Raw genomic sequence first — 19,436 nt, 5'->3', positions numbered from 1 at the left:
GGCATGTAGATAGCTTGAAATAATTATATCAGAAATGCATACTGCACATCAGAGTTTTCATCCTGAGAAAAGGAGAGTTGTAGGACCCAGTAGTTTTCCTTAGGGGTGTTTTCAAACAAGACTCAACTCATTTGAAAATTGATGTGATACAGATTTGCCATGACACTTCAGACAACAGAACACTTCAACAGGACTGAATGAATAGATTTTGCTCAGCTATATTTAGTCTTAGAAAGAACCCCCACCCCTAGTGCTATGGAATAGTTTTCCTGTGTCTTGACTCAGTAAAATTTGGCCCTGTGGATTTGAGAATGATTCAGCTTTATGTAATTCTGTATTCATTTCAGCTCCTTGGATTCATTCTGAGGAATGAACCTGTTTCAATGGATGAAAAACAAAACAAAGCAAAACAAGGACTTACTAATGGGACTGAACATTCTGTGCAGTGGTGAAAATTGGATCTGCATAATCCAAATCATGTAACACAATTCAAATGTATCAAATCCCATGAATAAAAAGCAGCGCTATAATTCCTCTTTATTCACAGGATAATCATGGGATATTTGCCACATCATGTGATGTCATGTGATAATCTTTGCCAAATTGCACAATATAGATGGGAGCATCCCATGGTACTTCTGTCTTTTCCTCCAGTGTGATAAACTCCTGTACTAATATCACTGATGGGAATGTAAGCAGATACATGTCTGTACAGTCACTAGACTGGGACCAACTATCTGCCATACTGGATAGAAAGATACCTTGCCAGGTGCTCTAGATGACAACTTGACATGAATGAAAACCCTGGAGAATTAGAAGGCCAAGTGGCAATTGAAGAAAATTCCATGAAACAAATCTCTATGCTTGACCACAGTTACCAGACTTGGCATATTAGCCAATGAGGTCAAAATAAAGACTGTAAAAAGTTTTCAGACCTCATTCATCAACTATTTTGCATACTTGCTGAATAAACATTTCAACATTCTTTTAAAAATGCTCTAGAATCCACATTAATGAACCATTGTGAACAAACTTCATATTTAGAGTTGGGTTTACATTTTGAATGTTTTTCATGCAAGTCCTGTGCCAATTGACAAACTTCAACTAAAAACTAAATACTTGTTTGGTTCTAATTTGGACTATCATGTCAAATAGGTTTTAAAAACTATATGCTAACCATGAAATATATACATCACTACAGATAACGCCAGGCAATTGTTTTTAGCACTGTCCGCACGTGCACACACGCACACACACACACACATATTTTAAAAGGAATGACATTCCCCAGATCTCCTCAATATATAGTACCCAAGATGGCTTACAACAATATGAAAATTACAAAACAAAATCTGCAGCACTAGAAATTAGGAATAGAGACAGATGCATCAGATAAAACAGTCTTGAAAAAAACAGGGTGTGGAAGTCCATCAAATTGCAGGTAAAACAATGAAACAAAAGCTTACCACAGACTATAGGTAGAACCTTTTGTTATGCCATTCTGTTTTGCCAGTGTAAGGCACTTTCTAGCACAGTTTGTACTAGCAATGAACTAATGGGACAGAAAGCCATCTCTCTTTCCAGAGAAAGTTGCCTTGACAGCTCCTGAACAGCTTAGGAGCAAGCAGGCCATATTTTTCTCTTGATAGAGATGACTTCCTATGCCATCCCTTCCACTTCTGTGGTGCTCACAGCTATTTTACTCTCGCTGTCCTGTTGCTGACAGTATTACTGCCATCTTTTTTGAGATAGATATACTGGACAGTATAGCATAGTACAATTTCAGTTTAATCCACATGTTTCTCCCTGCACTTAAATGTCTGTAGGATTAAACCGCTGCCTCCACTAATGGAACTGTATGTGCTGACAAGCTCCACTTCTGTTGCCCATTCACTGAAGTTGGACTTATTTATCAGAAAAGACTATGAGTACAGAACTCACCAAATTTAGGTTACCACATGTTCTGGGATGCAGTGCAAGAGTCTAGAATGTGTGAAACCTTGTGTGCATAGACATCTATTCATAGATAGATAGCCTGATATTCATAGATAGATAGCCTGAAGAAGAAGATTCCTCCCTCCATGACATCTGTCATCATCCAACCTGGGAGGGAGTGAAAAGGCAGGCCCAACTCCATCAGGGCTACCCAGAGCAAGAAGAAGGGCCCTCCTTCCAGTCCATCTGCCATGGTCCAGGCCTCAGAGGGAGAGAACAACCACTGGAGTTCATCCCCTTCCCCATCACCATTCTCTTCTCCTTTTGTGTCATTTTTTTTAGATTGTAAGCCTGAGGGCAGGGAACCATCTAAATAACTGTCTATAAGCCGCTCTGAGAGCCTTTAGGGCTGAAGAGCAGGGTATAAATACAGTAAGTAAGTAAGTAAGTAAGTAAAGGAAAATGTGCCACTAACATGTATGGATACTATGTGAATATAGTCAGTGGTATCAACCTTAACATCTTATATTCAGTAGCTGCTAGTTTACATGCCTATCTGAATGTTTAGGCATAGCATGTATTCATGTTATTTTCTTCTTGATCATCTTAGCCACACCTCTTTCTGCACCAGTTCTGAGTTTGTTAATCTTCCATTTTATAGTTCTTTTTCTCTCCTCTCTATGTCTGAAGACTACATGTTACAAAGGCTCTCACTACAAGAAGTTATGAAACTGTGAATATTTATAATTAAATCTATGTCACATGGTTTTACAAAGAGGAACAAACTTGCTTGCTTTCTCTGCTAGACCCTAGGGGAGGGGAAGGGTGCTGTGGAAGTGGTTGTTGCTCACCTTTTGCTTTTAAGACTACCGTATATACTCAACTATAAGTCAATCTCATGTATAAATTAAGAGCAAGTTTTGAGGCCAAAGTTATGGATTTTGGTATGACCTGTGGGTAAGTCAAGGGCAAAACTTTGAGGCTCCTCGGGTCCATGGTAGCTCTTCAGTGTTTCCCCAACAGTAGACAAAGGCTGTTTCTCTGATGCAGCAAGGAAGCACCAAAGAGCCCCAGCTGCAGCATTTTTTTTCCTTGGAGTGGAGTGGAGTGACAGGCATCCTCTGCTCCTTCAGTCCTACCAAGAAACCTACTTTTACAGTCAACTCTTCTCAGAATGGAAGCTCTTTACTGCTGGCCCATCCACAGTTGTCTGCAGTGGCTGGCTTGTCTTCTCACAGAGAGTGAAGAGAAGGCAGGGGTCAAGAGTCAGTTGGGGGAGAGCCAAACGTAAAAGGAGCTAAGATAGGGAGTGAGAGAAACTAGGTGTGCATTTGTGTGTGTGTGCATGCATGCTGGACTAGGGAAAATGGGGAGGGAGGTGTGTGTGTGTTTGTCACTGGATCAGCTGTTGCTTCCAAAGAAATAAAAATTGCCCTGCACTCTCTTTGCTTCCAGCAGCCCATTCCCAGGGACAGAGGGCAAGTGGGGAGGAAAGTGTTTGTGTGTTTGTGACAGGATCATTTGTTGCTCCCATAGAAATAAAAATTGCCCTGCACCCTCTTGGCTTCCAGCAGCCCATTCCCAGGCATGGCGGGAAAGTGGGAAGGAAGGTGTGTGGATGTGGGTGTTTGTCACTGAATAATAATAATAATAATGTGTTTTATTTATATACCGCTATTCCAAAGATCATAGCGGTGAACAGCAAGTAAGCTAATTAGCAAGTACGCTAATTTGCCCCCAACAGTCTGGGTACTCGTTTTAGCGAGCTCGGAAGGATGCAAGCCTGAGTCGAGCTTGGGCCCTTTTGCTGGTCTTGAACTCGCAACCTTGTGGTCTTGAGTGAATGGCTGCAGTACAGGCATTTAACCACTGCGCCACCAGGGCAATGATGAGTTGCCATCATTGGCATTACCATATTGACCCATATATCTCAATCCAGGATTTTGGGGTCAATTTTGGGGCATACATTTCTTGATTTATAGATGAGTATATATGGTAATTGCTCTTGTGAAGTACATTACTATCTCTCACATTTCACAACACACATCAGGATAAGGCTAACTAGCATGAATAATGCACTGGATATGAACAGGGACACAGACCTGCAGCCATTTCAAAGCATGATCAAACTCCATTTGAAGAAAATGTGAAGACATTTCTAATAACATTACTTTCATTGTCATATAAAGAGAATGTGGAGATCTTGGTGAAATAGTAGACTCTCTTCACTAGCCACTTCTCAAACACACCTGGGATACCTCTAAGGTTGGTACACGGTTGACACTGTGGGTATACAGTATGGAAAAGTTAGTGATTGATTTAGAGGGATGAAGAAAGTCCTTCCATGAAGCAGAGTGAGGTGGTCGCCTCAGACAGTGAATGCTTGAAGACAGCAGCAAGGGATTGGAAGAGAGATCCTGTTCTGACGTTTCGCACAAATCTCCACTAAGCTGTCTTCTTGGTGGAGGACACTGTCATATCACAAGTGTTGAATAAAGTTTCAGTTGCCAATCCAGCTGCTTTTTGTAACGAGAATTGGCAGGGGAGGAGCCCTATTGGTCTTTTCCTCAAAGAACAACCTGTCTTGGTCTGGTACCACATCCATCTACTCTGAGCTAGGGAAGGAAACATATTTGCTATTATATATTCCCAGGTCCAAAAAGAAAAAAAATGATTGTCTTGGCTGTAGGGGAAACCCTGTTGGACAAAAAATGGACCATTGAGAACTTGGAACAATCTTCTCCTGATAGTAAAACTTCTCAAAGTGTTGTAAAGGAATTATATGTAGGGAGGAAACCCCATTTTTTGTAGAAAAACCCCATATGTTTTTTTTTTCCTCAGTGCACGTGAAACTCTGGACAGTTATGCAGTGAAATGTATCCAGAGTGTATGCTTCTTTTCCTTCTTCATACATTGTAGTACTATTCTGTTCTCTTCCTTTCCCCACAAATTTGAAATTAAACTTATATGAAAACCAGAATCATTTTCAGCTTTTATTTTTTTATGACCAAACTTTCTTTGAAACACAGAGGTGTAGCAACATACCTTTTAAACTTGTAGATTAAAAAAACAGCCAATCCAACAAAGACCACTGACAACAGCATCAACATTGCTGAACTGCTGTGCCCAGCGCCGGAGTCAACAAGAGGTGCTGAAAGATGGAAGAACATCATGTTAGACTAGGAAGTCATTAACAGCAGGGGTGAGTGGGGGGACTGAGAAGAAGCTTTGCTCAGTTTCCTTTGCAGCCTCTAGTTTATTATCGCTGACATGTAGCTTGTGCTGTCTGAAAGAAGGCAACTCGCATAGGGGGGAAAATGATCCCCCTCTTTCTTTGAACTCAAGGCTACAATTTTTACACAGCACTATAATGAAAAGGAACCTGCAAGCCATGTACAGACGAACTGTCTATGGAGACTGCCCACTTCACTGCTTCAGCCTGCTTTTGATTTACTCTTTGTCTGAGCCTGAATGTATAGGCTTTGTTTAATGGGAACCAGAAAAAGCAGGGTAAAAAAAAGGTTTAGTTTCTTGTGGTTTATGTGGTTCCAGCAGGGGGAAAAATAATGAAGAAAAACACAAATATTTTCCTTTCCAGTCCTTTTATGTAACCCGTAATTCACCTAAAATTGACCTGAAGTGGATGACACCCCCTTCTGGTAGTTCAAGACAAGTCTAAAACCTTTCCAACTGCTTCTTTAACTTGCCTTTTCCCAATCTGGGTTTAATGGTACGGCTCACCCCCTCTTCCTTAACCCTCAATATTCACCAAGATGTTCAATTTATTGTAGTATTTTCAAGGTATACTGTGCCACTTTGGAACATGTAATATGCTGATACTTTTCCTTATGCAAAATGCTTTCATCATTTACAACTCAGGCAAAGCTTTTGACATTACTTGGCTAGGCTGGAAAGAGATATTCAAGGTTTTCTGTGATTCTCTCATCATCACAGTAAAACAGCTTTTGTCTCATCTCTGTGTGGGAGAAGCAGAACTTCCCAAACAAGATTGCACAAATGCCAAGCTGCTACGCTGCAGAGATCTACCTTTGGTTGAGGAAGAAACTTTGAATATAAGAGGAAAATCTTCTTACCTAATTATTCAAAATCTTATAAAACTCATGTTTTTTTTTTCCTATCAGTTAATCATTTTATAAGTTGGACATTTCTAAATGCTTTTATTCTTTCCTCAGGGGATCCAAACCTTTAACATTTTAGCTGTATTTTTTTTCTATATACTTTTCCAGTTTTACTGTATCCTTTTTGAGATAAGCCAATCCTATGATTTCTGAACTATCAATGGACACCACACAAACACCCATCCACAACAACATAATTCTAGATAACTGATATTTTTCACTACCAAAAAGAGGGGGCAGATTACACTGGTGAAAGAAGAGTAATTATTGCTGGTAAACCAACCACACATAAAGAGAAAAGGCGACTAAAGAGGGGGGGGGGGGAACCTAAGAAAGCCATTTTGATTTCTTTGAAAAGGAAAAAGACTCCAAATATAGTAATCAAGTCAACTGAAACTATGAGTAATGCTCACCTCTTAAATGCTGATTATCACAAAGTGCACAATACGCTGAACATTATAAGTGATTGGCATATATTCATGAATGATGGTATCAAATTTGCTTGTAGCCTGATTTGGAATATAAATGTAGGGCTGAGCTGCTAAGTACAATGTCCAAAGGTCAAAAAGTGAACATTTACAATGGTACTTATCTTTCGCTTTCTTCCCTGAAGATATCATGTCAATAGCGGATGCATCTGAACACATCAGGCTAACTGTAAAAGTGATATTCCATTTCATGGGTTTTCTTCTCTTTCAGCTTACCTAACGTTAATTGAGTGACATATACAATGACTTCCACACCAGGCTTCAGTTCAAATTGTACCAGGTTCTGATTCAACGCATTGAAGAGGATTTCAACAGCCTGTAAAAACAATTCAATATTCATAAATGGCAGCAGTTGGGAAGGAGTCTCACTGATACCTGCTAAGTATTCATAGCAACTCAGACTCCAGGCACCAGTCTTTAGGTGGTCAAAATGCAACAGGAAAGTATCCCAGGTTAGAGGAACCACCAGGTTCACATAGGTGCAAAACAAGGTTTGGTACAAAACTTCTCCTTTTTAAATCTATTTTATTTCACATGGTCAAGGCCATGATGGAAGGTTTACAGAGGTATGAAATAAAGTTTGGTAGAAAAGTCTCCTTTTCAGATCTATAGTTGCCCCTCCTTTTTTGTAGAGGATCCGTTCCAGACCTCCTTGCAAAAATGGAGTTTTACAGTATATTCAAGCCCCATTGGCTTGAATATAGGCATGAGCACGCACCCCATTCATTCCCATTCCATTCATCCCTCGCACATAAGCAAGTGTGAAGACTGTGAGAATGGAGGGAGAACTGTATTTCATTTCACATGGTCAAGGCCACGACAGAAGGAGGCAAGTAAAGACCACTCTCTTCCTTGTATTTTGATTTAAACACCTTTCTGAACTTCTGAACAAGGCTACTGAGTAGCAATAATGTGGTAAACTAGGGAAATAGGAAAAAGAAATGGAGTGGCTGGAACCATGACCAACTGTGTAGAATAAGCCATGCTGTAACATTATGCTATTGCTCCTATTTGATTCCAAATTATTCCCATCACATTCTAATCACACAGAGACAAGTTTTCATAACTGACTTAGAACATTATTTGCATTTGGTAGAGCCAGAGGTAGAGCCACATCCAGGCAAAACTGGCACATAAAGTTTGAACTTCATTGTTTGGACAGATATTTGTTGGGTCATCTTTTGAGACATTGGCAAGGAACTGAAGAGTCCGGTGTCACTCAAAACCTTCTGTATTCCTTACAGATTGCTTCATGATCGTTTCTTCTGCCTGTTGTGGGGCAAACCCCCCGCCTTCTAACTGCATCCCACACACAATATCTCAAACTGACCAGGAAGGTCCCCACCCTTCATGGACAGATGTGAGATAAACAAATGCTGCAAGAAGAGAAAGGGACAAGAGCTCTCCTAGCCAGCCAGCCAGCCAGCCAGCTTTCTTATTATTTTATATTTGTGATACACATCCAAAAAAATCTGTTTGCAGAAACCTACTTCCATATTCAGACCACTGGTACTGGATTGGGAAAAAGGAACCAACCCTCCCCAACTGCCACCCTCTGCCTGTAACTTTTCAAGTCTAAATCTGGAAAGGATATAAATATTATTTTAAACTTCAAAGCTAAACTTCTCATGATCCTGCATCCTAAGTATCTGGATAAATGTGCAGTATAGCGTAACTGTGCCACACACATTTTAGAAACCAGATGATCTTGGTAGGTTGACAGCAAGTAACTAGCTCCATCCTGGGTTATTAAATCATTTTTAACATTTCCATGTTCTCTAATTACTTGTCTTGTGAGACTAAAGAGATCCTGATGTGTTTGCTGAAATCATATGAGAACTGGTATAGTGCAGTGGCTAAAACTGAATTAGCCCAAGTTCAGATATCACTTGTATGATAAATTCCCTTAAGCAAACTGCAGTAACATACCTTATAGGGTTATTTTAGTGTTGACTAAGATGCTATTTGGGAAACACACACACACACATGCACGCACACACACTAAAATTTGCTGTGTGCTTGGCATGTGAAGTGTTAGGGAGACATTTTGGAGATATTGACCTACCTCTTACTACAAGCAGGTGGATCTTATGATTTTGCTCATGCAATTTGATGCCCTCTTCCCAACCTAGTATATTTCAGTTCCCTACAATGCCCCTGTTGCTCTGCTTACTGGTGGGGAGGGAACGGAGTGGGAAGTAAGAAAAGAATATTCATGACAATTTGTTCCCAGGTAAAACAATGATGTTCCCAACAGTCAAGAAAGCCCATTGGGAAGAATAACATACCAGAAAGATTTTTGTCCAATTTGCTCTTTGTGTTGGATGTCCCAAAGTGCTATGGAGGAACTATCCTCCATGGGAGGTAGAGGAAAGGCCCTTTTGCAACTGCTTGCCACACATCATGTGTAAATTTACAGCGCTTTATAAATAAAGGTTAATAATAATAATAATCTTGCAGGCAGGAAGGTGATGGTCATATCATCCTTCAGCACCCTGCTGTCAAACACTGTAGAATTTCTTCAGTTGGTGTGGCTGCTTGACTTTTAAGGTGGGTTTTATGAGGCATTTGCAATCATGGCAAAACTCTAGCTTACAATCTTGTAAATCCTGAACAGGATGCCAATGATAAGGGGGAGGTAGGGTGGGTTTGAATAACAGCAGCTACAACTACAATAACAACAAAAACCAACAACAATCCTGTTTCCTATGCAAAAAATACCCCACCCCCCAAAAAAAAAAACATGTCTCATTTTTCTGCACAATAATCCCTCCACAATATTTAAGGACATTTGAATATAGAATAATACTTCAGAAGAATATTCATTATCTCCCAGAGCATAGAAAAATTATCAATACAATTTTGTGTGTGTGTGTGTGTGTGTGTGTGTGTGTGTGTGTGTATATAATTTTGTGTGTGTGTGTGTAATATTTATTAATATACAATTAAATATATTAATATAATTATATAATGCTATAATTAGATTAATAATATAAATAGTCAAATGTTTTAAACAAACATCTGATTGCAGCTCAAAGGGTTGGAGAAATCAAAGTTTATCATCTGAATTAGCTCTCCTTCCCTTCCCTCTGCTCCCTTTGCCTCCTCTCCCCTCCTTACCTGTAAATAGCAATAGCCCCTGCTGGGGCTGCTGAGAAAAGAGGTTTTGGATGGGGCTCAAAGGGGTAGAGAATAGTTCCCTTTGGCTTATCAAAGAAGAAGGCATACATGTACATAGGCCATAATTACATGTGTTTATGACACTAACAAAATGTTTCCTATTAACTACTACACTCGTCCCTCCACATTTGTGGCTTTGACTTTTGCTGCTTTGATTATTCATTGATTTTATTAATATGTTCTTTCTAGGAATATCAAGGTTCTCCAGTGCAACTCTATGGTCAACTTTAACCAAAAGTTGCACTGAAGGACCCAGAGATTCCTACAGAGAACATTCCACTAGGCATTTGTAGCACCTCCAGCTCAATTCTATGGTCAATGTCTGGCAAATGTTGACCACAGAAGTGCACTGGAGGAGAGGTGCTCTCTCAGGTAAAAACATAGGGGCGTTCCCACTTGCGATTTAAAACGAATTTAAATACAGCGGTTCGTTTTAAAGCGATTCAAAATAAAGCGAGTGTTATCCTGCTTTTCAAATCGCTTTATTTGTATCGTTCCCATTTACGTAACGTTTTATTTTAATTCGCTGTAATTGACCCTGTTTCGTTCCCATTCAACGATGAATTGGTGTATATTTAAACCGGTTTGGTTACTTTTTCGTTCACATTCACTTGTTTCGGCTGTCAATCAAAGCAACATCATCATGACATCACATTAATTCATAGTAACATACACCGATGTAGCCTGTACCCGCATTCCCACTACCTGGCCATTTTTAATTCGTTATAAATTTCGCAGTGTTATTTTTTAAAAGAGCCAATCAGGAGGCGCTTATTCGTCCTCTTCTGTGTCTCCCCATATTAACTGCCAACTCAGTGCTGGGGAATCCTGGGAATGGTAGTTTATTATGGCACCAACACTCTCTGGCAGAGGAGGATAAATGTCTCACAAATACAACAAACACAACCATCCCATAGTTCCTCTGGAAAGAGCCTTGGTTCCCTAAATTCGCTTTGGCCACCCCATGGGGAGAGAATCTTTGGGGAAGATTGCTCCCTGGGCTGTCTTGGGAGCCATCCCATAGTTCCTCTGGAAAGAGCCTCGGTTCCCCAAATTCACTTTGGTCACCCCATGGGGAGAGAATCTTTGGGGGAAATTGTTCCCTGGGCTGTCTTGGGAGCCATGAAGTAGGGATGTCCTGCAAAACCCATCCCATAGTTCCTCTGGAAAGAGCCTCGGTTCCCCAAATTCACTTTGTCCTCCAAAGCCCATCTGGTGCTCAGGCAGAGGTGAAAAAGAAAAAAAGAATAGTTAAAATGGTGTTCAATGGCTCTCCTCACACATTGGTCTATGAAAGAGGAGCAGAGGGGAGGTTGCAATCCACCGGAGGAAAGGCTATTATGCGAATGGAAGAAAATGGTGCCGGCAATTCAGAAAGAAACCAAAGAGGGTGACACCCCCAGGCCAGCCCCTTGAGCGCTGCTCCTCCCATCCTGTGGAACCCGAATCAGATGCTGAAACGTTCCCATTTAAATACAGCGATTCCTATCTCGGATCAAGGGATAATACTAGGGTAGACCCTAGTATTTTTTTACACCGGTTTATAGGCTTATAATCCGGGTTAAATGTTACGATTTGAATCAGATTCGAATCGCAGTGGGAACGATTGCGGGTTAATCTAGAACTGTTCTAGAGTTAATTCGGGATAGAGTGGGAACGATACACCTTGGATTCGATTTGTAAACCAGTGTATAAGCAAGTGGGAATGACCCCATAGTGTCTTTGTTCTTTGTGGTTTTTCCACATTCACGGGGGTCCTGTGCCCCTAACTCTAGTGATTGTGGAGAGATAAGTGTATTTTCCTGCTGAAGCCATACTGATCCCACATTCCAAAGTCAGGCCCTATCTCAAAGCAACATAATGTTGTTGACATGTCACAATTTATCTGTGACATATTCTGGAGGAAAGAATTTGACAGTTGATAGCAGTTAGCTACCTTCTACTACTGTCATTGCTACCTTTAGTGGTGGAAACACTGTTTAAAAAATAAGAAAGTGGCATTCTGCTCCCTGAACTCCCACCTCTTCATTTCACCCCCTTCTTGTGCACCAAATGTTTTCCCTTCAGTAGTTTTAGCTCAGTACCAAAGAGAAGATCTGTGAGTATTTTAAAGCACTACATTAATGTCAAGAATCACTATAGATTATTGATCTTAAATCCATTCCTATATGGCAAGACATCAACAAGAGTAACTGAATTTGCTGGAAAGTCTTGTGATACTTCCTTCTCCTCGCAAAGCTCTCAACAGTGATTTGGCTGATTTAATCACTAGTTAATTTTGCAGACATATTTTAGCAAGCTTTAGGCTTTTGTTCATGTGTCTAATCTCACCTCAGTATAACAGTATTCATCACTGTAATTACCTATTTATTTAAGTAAATGAGCATTGCAATTTCCAAATATAGTTTATACTCTGTATCTTAACTGGCTTTGCAAATGACACTTGTTAGGGAGCTGCAGCCAATTCTCTTTCTTTGTTGAGAGTACATCAAATCATATAATTGTCAAACTGGAAAAAATACAAAGACCATCTATTTCAGCTCCCTACCAATGCAGCAGCCCACAGCTAAAGTATCCCTGCAATGTTGCCATTCAACCTCAGTTTAAAAACTGCCAACAAAGGAGAGTCCACCACCTTCCCAGGTAGTCTATTCTACAGGTGAACAGCTCTTGCCATTAGAAAGTTCTAATATTTCTGGAATAGCAGAAAACAAGCTTGTTTCATCTTCCTCATGACAGCCCTTCAGATATTTAAAGATGGTTACACTGCTAACTATTTCATTTTCAGATATTTCAAATATTTCTTGTTTTAATGGTATTGTTTTTATAAATTGTATTGAATATTGCTGTTAACCGCCCTGATGTTTCGAAGGGCGGTATATAAACAAAGTTATTTATTTATTTATTTATTATTTCAGATATTTAAAGATTGTTGGAATACCAACTGTTTCCTTTTTAGTTACTTCTATGGAAACACCTGAAAGGTGTTGGCCAAAGGTACAAAACATATCTAGGTAGTAAAGACAGCTTGTAACTGTGACAGGTCCAAAACAGACTGCAGAAATAATTCATCTTGAGACTGTTTTAACTGCCCTGGCTCAATGTTAGAGAATTCTGGGAACTGTAGTTTTGTGAGACATTTAGCCTTCTCAGTCAGGGAGCTCTGGTGTCATAATAAACAATAGTTCACAGGCTTCCCTAGCACTGAGCCAGCAGGGCAGTTAAAGCAGTCTCAAACTATTTCTGCAGTCTGTTTTGGATTTAAGACATACATGATTCAAAAGGAGTGATACTACCACTGTAATGTAACTTTATAGGAATTCTTAACTGGACAAGGACAAGCTGGTCTGACATTAGACCAGCTGAAGCAACTTATGGTTCCTGAAAATTACACAGGAATACACTTGCTTGGGCCTAATTTTGGCCAGCATTATGGTTGTGAGCTGTTGGAGGTTTATATCTGGTATATTTTAATGCCTCCCTAGACCTGCTTCTATTTTTTTAGCTCTTTTCCTGTCATATCCTTGCCAGGAAATTATTCTTGCAGGAAATCCCTGAAAACAGAACATGTCTTCTTGCAAATGGAAAAAAAAAAAAAAGGGGGGGGGGGTGGACTAGTGAAAACTGGCATGTTATTTGTAACTAGGGATGAAGAGAATATTTGGAAATGTTTTTAAAAAATGGTTGCAAAACATGTATCTCAAGTGTTCGGATCTCAATGAGGACAATGCTGGACTGATGAGAATGTTTGCAGTAGGCTGTAGGCTGTAGACTCTGGGGCTGTGCAGACCAGCCATTAAGGCTAGGCTGGAGGCGGAGTCGGGGTGTGGCGTCCATACAACACACACCCCAACTTCACCCTCATGGCAGCATGACACCGTGTGCCACACCACATAGCGCATGGTGTCACAGCACTCCTTTGGCACTGTGTCCACATGCTATAGCACTAAAGGAGCATCATAAACCCCTGGTGCAGTGGCTACAGCATACTTTCCAGGGTGCAAAAAGGAGCTGTTTCTTGCTGCTCCTTTTTGCACCCTGGAAAGGCCAGATTTGGGGCATGGTGTGCAGTTGCCGCAGCCCTGATCTTGCTGCGGCAACTGCACACCATGCAGTCTCCACAGCCCCTATATCTCAGTGGAAGGAATTGGTAAAACCACCTCTGATTATTGCTTGCCTAAGAAAATCCTATGAAATTCATGAGATTACTATAAATTTACAGGTGATTTGAGGGTATATAAACACACAAATTTCTAAGGAGGAAGCAGCATTTTCTGCACAAAAGTTACAATAAGTGCATTTTTTCAGAATAAATTCTGAAAAGCAAAGATTCTCGTCAGTTCCAGATTCTTTTCATTGGGGTTTTCCAACACTTGAGAAACACTTATGAAAATAATTTTTGAATGTTTTTTTAGTATTCTTTCCATTTCAGTTCACAGGAATATCTTAAAATCCTGATAAATATGCATGGGGATGAGTGATTGTTCACTTGGTCCCAAGCCACAGGAGCTTTGAAAGTCAAAACTAGCACTGAATTTGGCTAAAAAATGAACTGCACGGAATGAAAATACCAAGTCCCCAGCATGATTTGGTCACACTGTTCAAAAAACTTGAAATACAGATGGATCCATTCAAATCAGGTTGACTCAATGCAAAGATGAGCAGAGGGCCTTTTCTTTAGTTAAAAAAATGTAAATGTTTTAGAAAAGAGGCTATTTTGACAGATATAAGTTAAGTTTATTATGCAGATATTATAAAAGTTGCACCTGCTGAAATTTCCTATGGTATATATCTGTTACAAATATGTCCCCAATTAAATCTGGTCATTCTAATTATAGTTTGTAGTCTGGCACTGAAGGAGAATATTGATATAGTGGGTATGTCAGAAATGTATTGCAACAGCGAAAATCAATAGGGTAGTTACCCTTGGATGTACAATCTTAAAAAAGGACATGGGAGGTCACATTTGGGAGGCAGTGGTATTGTATCTATCAAAAAAGAACAGAGTCAAAGACAGGGATGATTCTTATATAAACTTAGACTTATATAAAGATGCATTATAAAATAGGATCTTGGAATGTTAAAAGTCTAAACAATAAGCACGGGGGGGGGGGGAGGAAAATCTTCCATATGGTGGAAAAGTCTAAATATGATATTTTATATTTCCTGGAAGTGAAGATTTAAAAAAAGGAAATAAGGTATATTCAAAATACAAAATTGGGACAATTATTTTATTCAACAACAGATAAGAAAAAAGGAGTAGTAGTAATTTATTTTAAAAATTTGATCTCCAAAGAGTTATTTAAGGACCTGTAGGAAAGATAAGTGGCAGTGGAGACAGCATTATCAAAGAAAAAGATAACCATAATAAATATATATTCCCCACTAGAAAAGAGGGAAGAATTTTTTTGAAAGTTAACAAAAGATTTAGAGAAGCACAATATAATTCTAACAGGAGACTTTAGTGGGATAATAACACCAGAAAGAGATAGAACAGTTAAACAAAAAAATTAAAAATCTCAAGGTAAATTGCCTAAATCATTCTTTGAATAAATAGAGTACTTTTTGTTAATTGGTGTATGGCCACATTTATATGATAAAACACCAGGGTTTACATTCTTTTCACAATCATCTTCAAGAACTGATATGTTTCAGCTATCAAAAAACTTGTAAAGAATGTTTTAGAAATATGTCCTAAATTCCCTTCAGATCATAATTTAATAGAACTAAAGATAGGCTTAAGAAAGAGAAACTTTCATTGGAGAATAAATTAATATATATTGCAGGAAAATCAATTAGTGGAGAAAATGAAAAAAGAAACAACTTTTCTTTCAAGAAAATAAAACTCAGGACATGCCAATGAAAACAGACTGGGATGCCTAGAAACCAATGATGAGAGACTTACTAATTAAAAGAACTATTGAAGTAAACAGGGGAAAAAGAGAGAAGTATCAGCAAATAAAACAGCAGTTGAAAGATAAAGAGGAAATTTTAAAGAGAAATCTAACTAATAAGGACCTTCAAAAAGAGATTAAAATAATACAAAAACAATTACAAGCACAGATGATAAAGGAAATAGCACAAAAGATAAAAAAGTGAGACAAAATATTTTGAACATGCAAATAAGACAGGCAAATAGCTAGTCTGTAAATTATAGAAAGAAAAAGAAAAAAAGTTTAATGACAGAACTGGAAGTAAAGGAAAAGATGACAAAACAGGAAGCCAGCATAAAACTTTTTCATAAAGAATACTCAAAATTGCTTAAGGAAAGGAAAAAGACAAATAATTTTTGGAAAAAGTTGAAATAATATTTAGAACAGAAAGAAATCCCCATAATAAAGGCAGAACAAAGAGAATTTTGAAATCAGACATATCAAAAATAGAAACAATCCAGGCTATTCACAACTTAAAAGAAAACAAACCCCCAGCAATTTTCTATAAGACTTTTTAAAAGGAACTTATAGATCAGTTACAAGAGTCAGTTAACAAAGTAAACATTGAAAGGCTACCAGATTCTATAGTGGTTTTAGTGTTGGAGCAGGACTCTGGAGAACAGGGTTCAAATCCTGGCTCAGCCACATGACTCAGCTCAACCCACTGGGTGACCTTGGGCAAGTCACACTCTCTCAGCCTCAGAGGATGAAAATGGCAAACCCCCTTCTGAAGAAACTTGCTAAGAATACTCCATGATAGGTTCACCTTAGGGTCGCCATAAGTCAGAAATGACTTGAAGACAAACAATGGAGATTATCAGATGGGAAAAAGACATCTTTTCCCCGTCTTTGTCCTGTCCTTCCCACGCGATCACAGGAAGGACTTTCACACGATGTCATGCTTATCTGGACATTGTCCAATCCAGGAAGCATGAGTGACAGCAATCGCACATAAGCCTTTCATATTACATTACGCTGATCCTGTCATTGTCCCATTGTCATGGCCAGCCAAGATGAGCTCTCGGAGGATGAGGAGGAGGATGAGCCTCCTCCAGAGCAAGGGCTGATTGAGGCTACGCCAGGTGTTAGTTCTGCTCTGCCAGGTCCCAGCTGTGCTTCCCCAGCCCCAGAGCAGGAGGTCCAACCAGGTCCTAGTGCTGAGGAAAGGCCTTCTATGGTGCCACAGCCTAGTGGTGACTCTGGAGACGAGGCGTGCCTGCAGGTGCCTTCTTATCAAGAGAGAAGGGCTGAGAGTGCTTGCAGGCGCAGATCCAGGAGGATTGCAGAAAGACAATTAGCAAACCGGCCTCAGGTGGCTCAAGGGAGAGTTTCCCTGATTTAAGTGGGAGAGAGGCTTGAGTTTGTTGCTAGAGTTTATTGCATGAGCCCTTGGTGTGATTGCTGTCGCTCTAGCTCCTGACATCTCATTACCTTGCTACCTTGTCATCTTGACCTCAGACCGGACCTCTGTTATCTCTTGGCTATTGTGACCTTGGACTGTTTTGACCATGCTGCTTTCTGGCTTCCTGACTTCGGCTCGTCTTTCGGTACGCTTGACTTTCTGGAACCCTGACATCAGCTTGCTTCCTTGGCCTGCTCTTAGACTGCTTCTCCACAAGGTTTGTTTTGCTTGCATATGTTGGCTGAAGGCTTGGTTATCAGCATAAATCAGAGATTGCTGGCAGCAATCCCGGACACCCATCATTGAAGTGGAATTGCCCTGGCATTTTGTATTAACGGGAGTTCGCGTTAATACAATTCCACTTCAATGACAGGATAATGACAGAATCAGGACCACATCATGAAAGCCTTTTGTGTGATAGCTGTCACAGATGGGATAAGGATGGGAGAGTCATCCTGACTTTGTCCCGTACCTATCTGATGACCCCCAACAACAATAATATGTAATACAGATGTAATTCAACCATTTGAACTGAATTTATATTTATATAAATGTTTTTATTTTGTAATGTCGTACATTTTTCTTGAATGTCCTACAGTTTGCAGTTCCTTATTCTCCTTTGTGGTTTTGACATCTGGTCACCTTGTTCACAAACAACTTTTGCTAAACATTGTCTACTTCTTTTCTGTCTCTCTTTTCCTCTTTCTTTTTCTCCTCTCTCCCCACATTTCCTAGTTGTACTTGTCTTTACATCCTTCTGTCTTTATATCTCCCACCCACTCAGAATCTTTCTTGTTTACCCACCTACCCAATTTCCAGGCTATATTTATTTTGTCCCTCCTTCCTTGTGCCTCTCTCTCTCTCTCTTCATCCACTTTCCTTCTTTCCCTCATGTCTACTAGGTAAATTTATTCAGCATCCTCATTTTTCCTCCCTCTCTGTCTCTAAAACAAAGGAAGGAAAGTGTGTCCAGTGAGGGTTTTGGGGGTGCAAACCATGAGAGTGGAGCTTGCAATTTTTTTTCCTTGAGAAAGGTACTATGGCAGGATTACAATACCCATGCATTGTAAACTGGTGCTTTCAAAACTGTTAAAAGTTAGGGAAAGTTTCTATCATTTATTTATTTATTGAGCACTATAGCTCCCATAAATTGTTGAAAGCAGTGCTTACAATGGTATTTTTAAAAGATCTGGGGAAGCTTTAGTTTGGTTTTGCTTTTTCTGTTCAGTGAAATGCTGGGAAAACAATCATAGAAATACTTTCTCATTTGTTGCACTGTGTGTTTTTTACTTGAATGACATATGCTGCACAGTTGTGGCTGATGCATAATATAGCATGCTTAACCACATCTCCACATCAATGCAACACTGGCAGAGAAATCAACCTATGACATCATCACAGGATGTTCCTAAAGCTCAGGTTTTGGACCTAAAAACACAGGGCCTGGGATCCTCAACACACATGAAGAGCAGAAGACTGATTGCCTGTCCCAAATTGATAGTATAAACCACCCTCTTCATTTGCAAATTATTGTGTCAAATTAAGCTTCTTTTAACACCACTGCAGTTGAGAGATTATAACTCCAAGGAGAGTTACACCTACATGTAATTTTCTAGTTTATCTAATCTACAATGTTGTGTCAAAGTGCATGGGATGGGAAGGGCTCTCTTTACCTGTTCAAGGTCACTTTCGCTGCCTTTCCTTCTTTCTGACATGTTTTGATGGGGTAAGATGAAGAGTTCAGCAGATGTGGGCAACCCAGAGAATAACGCCACGAGAACTTGTTCCTCAGGAATGCCAGTCACCTGAAGAAGAGGACCAGCAAGAGACTTAGTAGCATTCTTAATTCATAATTGCATTTCAATCAGTTATTAAAATGCTTGTACAGACCTTTTGTAAGGCTTAACCACATACTCAGAACTCCTTAAAATGACAGTGAAATTGGAATTGTATCCTAGTGCACAAAGGTGCAAAATTGGTTGATGCTTATATTACACAATGTAGTACATCCAAAGCATATATGTGCATCCTGTGCTACTAGGCTTCTAAAAACAGATATCCACATTGTCCAGTTAAAACATACAACATGTTCCAGGTCTCATTAAATTTACTTAATATTCCAACTTATTTCTCAGCTAAACCAACCCCAGAAGAAAATCAACATGTGCTTTATAGACCAAAGCAAAGCCCCTGGCTGTGTAGATCATGAAAAACTATGGCATGTAAGTGCAACTGTATTTGATTGTCATAATGAGGAATCTGTACTCAGGACTAGGGGCTATTGTTAGAACAGAACATGGAGAAACAGAATGGTTTCCAACTGGCAAAGGCAAGGCTGCATACTATCATCCTATTTGTT

At 39.6% G+C, this 19,436-nt stretch overlaps 1 protein-coding gene across 1 annotated transcript in view; it reads right to left on the bottom strand.

Moving 5' to 3' along the window:
- SORCS3 (sortilin related VPS10 domain containing receptor 3) overlaps positions 1-19,436 on the bottom strand; it is a 654,782-nt gene that overhangs the window by 17,555 nt on the left and 617,791 nt on the right. The window contains exons 23-25 of the mRNA XM_089508329.1: positions 18,751-18,882; positions 6,779-6,878; positions 4,981-5,086 (exon numbers count right to left, since the gene is read on the bottom strand). Of these exons, the coding sequence (XP_089364455.1) occupies positions 4,981-5,086; positions 6,779-6,878; positions 18,751-18,882 (338 nt within the window). The remainder of the gene's footprint in view (positions 1-4,980; positions 5,087-6,778; positions 6,879-18,750; positions 18,883-19,436) is intronic.

This window comes from Sceloporus occidentalis, unplaced genomic scaffold (assembly GCF_023333645.1).
Source record: "Sceloporus occidentalis isolate IW3139 unplaced genomic scaffold, rSceOcc1.0.p SCAF_2, whole genome shotgun sequence".
NCBI classification, from domain to species: Eukaryota; Metazoa; Chordata; class Lepidosauria; order Squamata; family Phrynosomatidae; genus Sceloporus; species Sceloporus occidentalis.
Note: the sequence above shows the minus strand (reverse complement) of the source record. Positions and strands in the feature narration are given on the sequence as shown.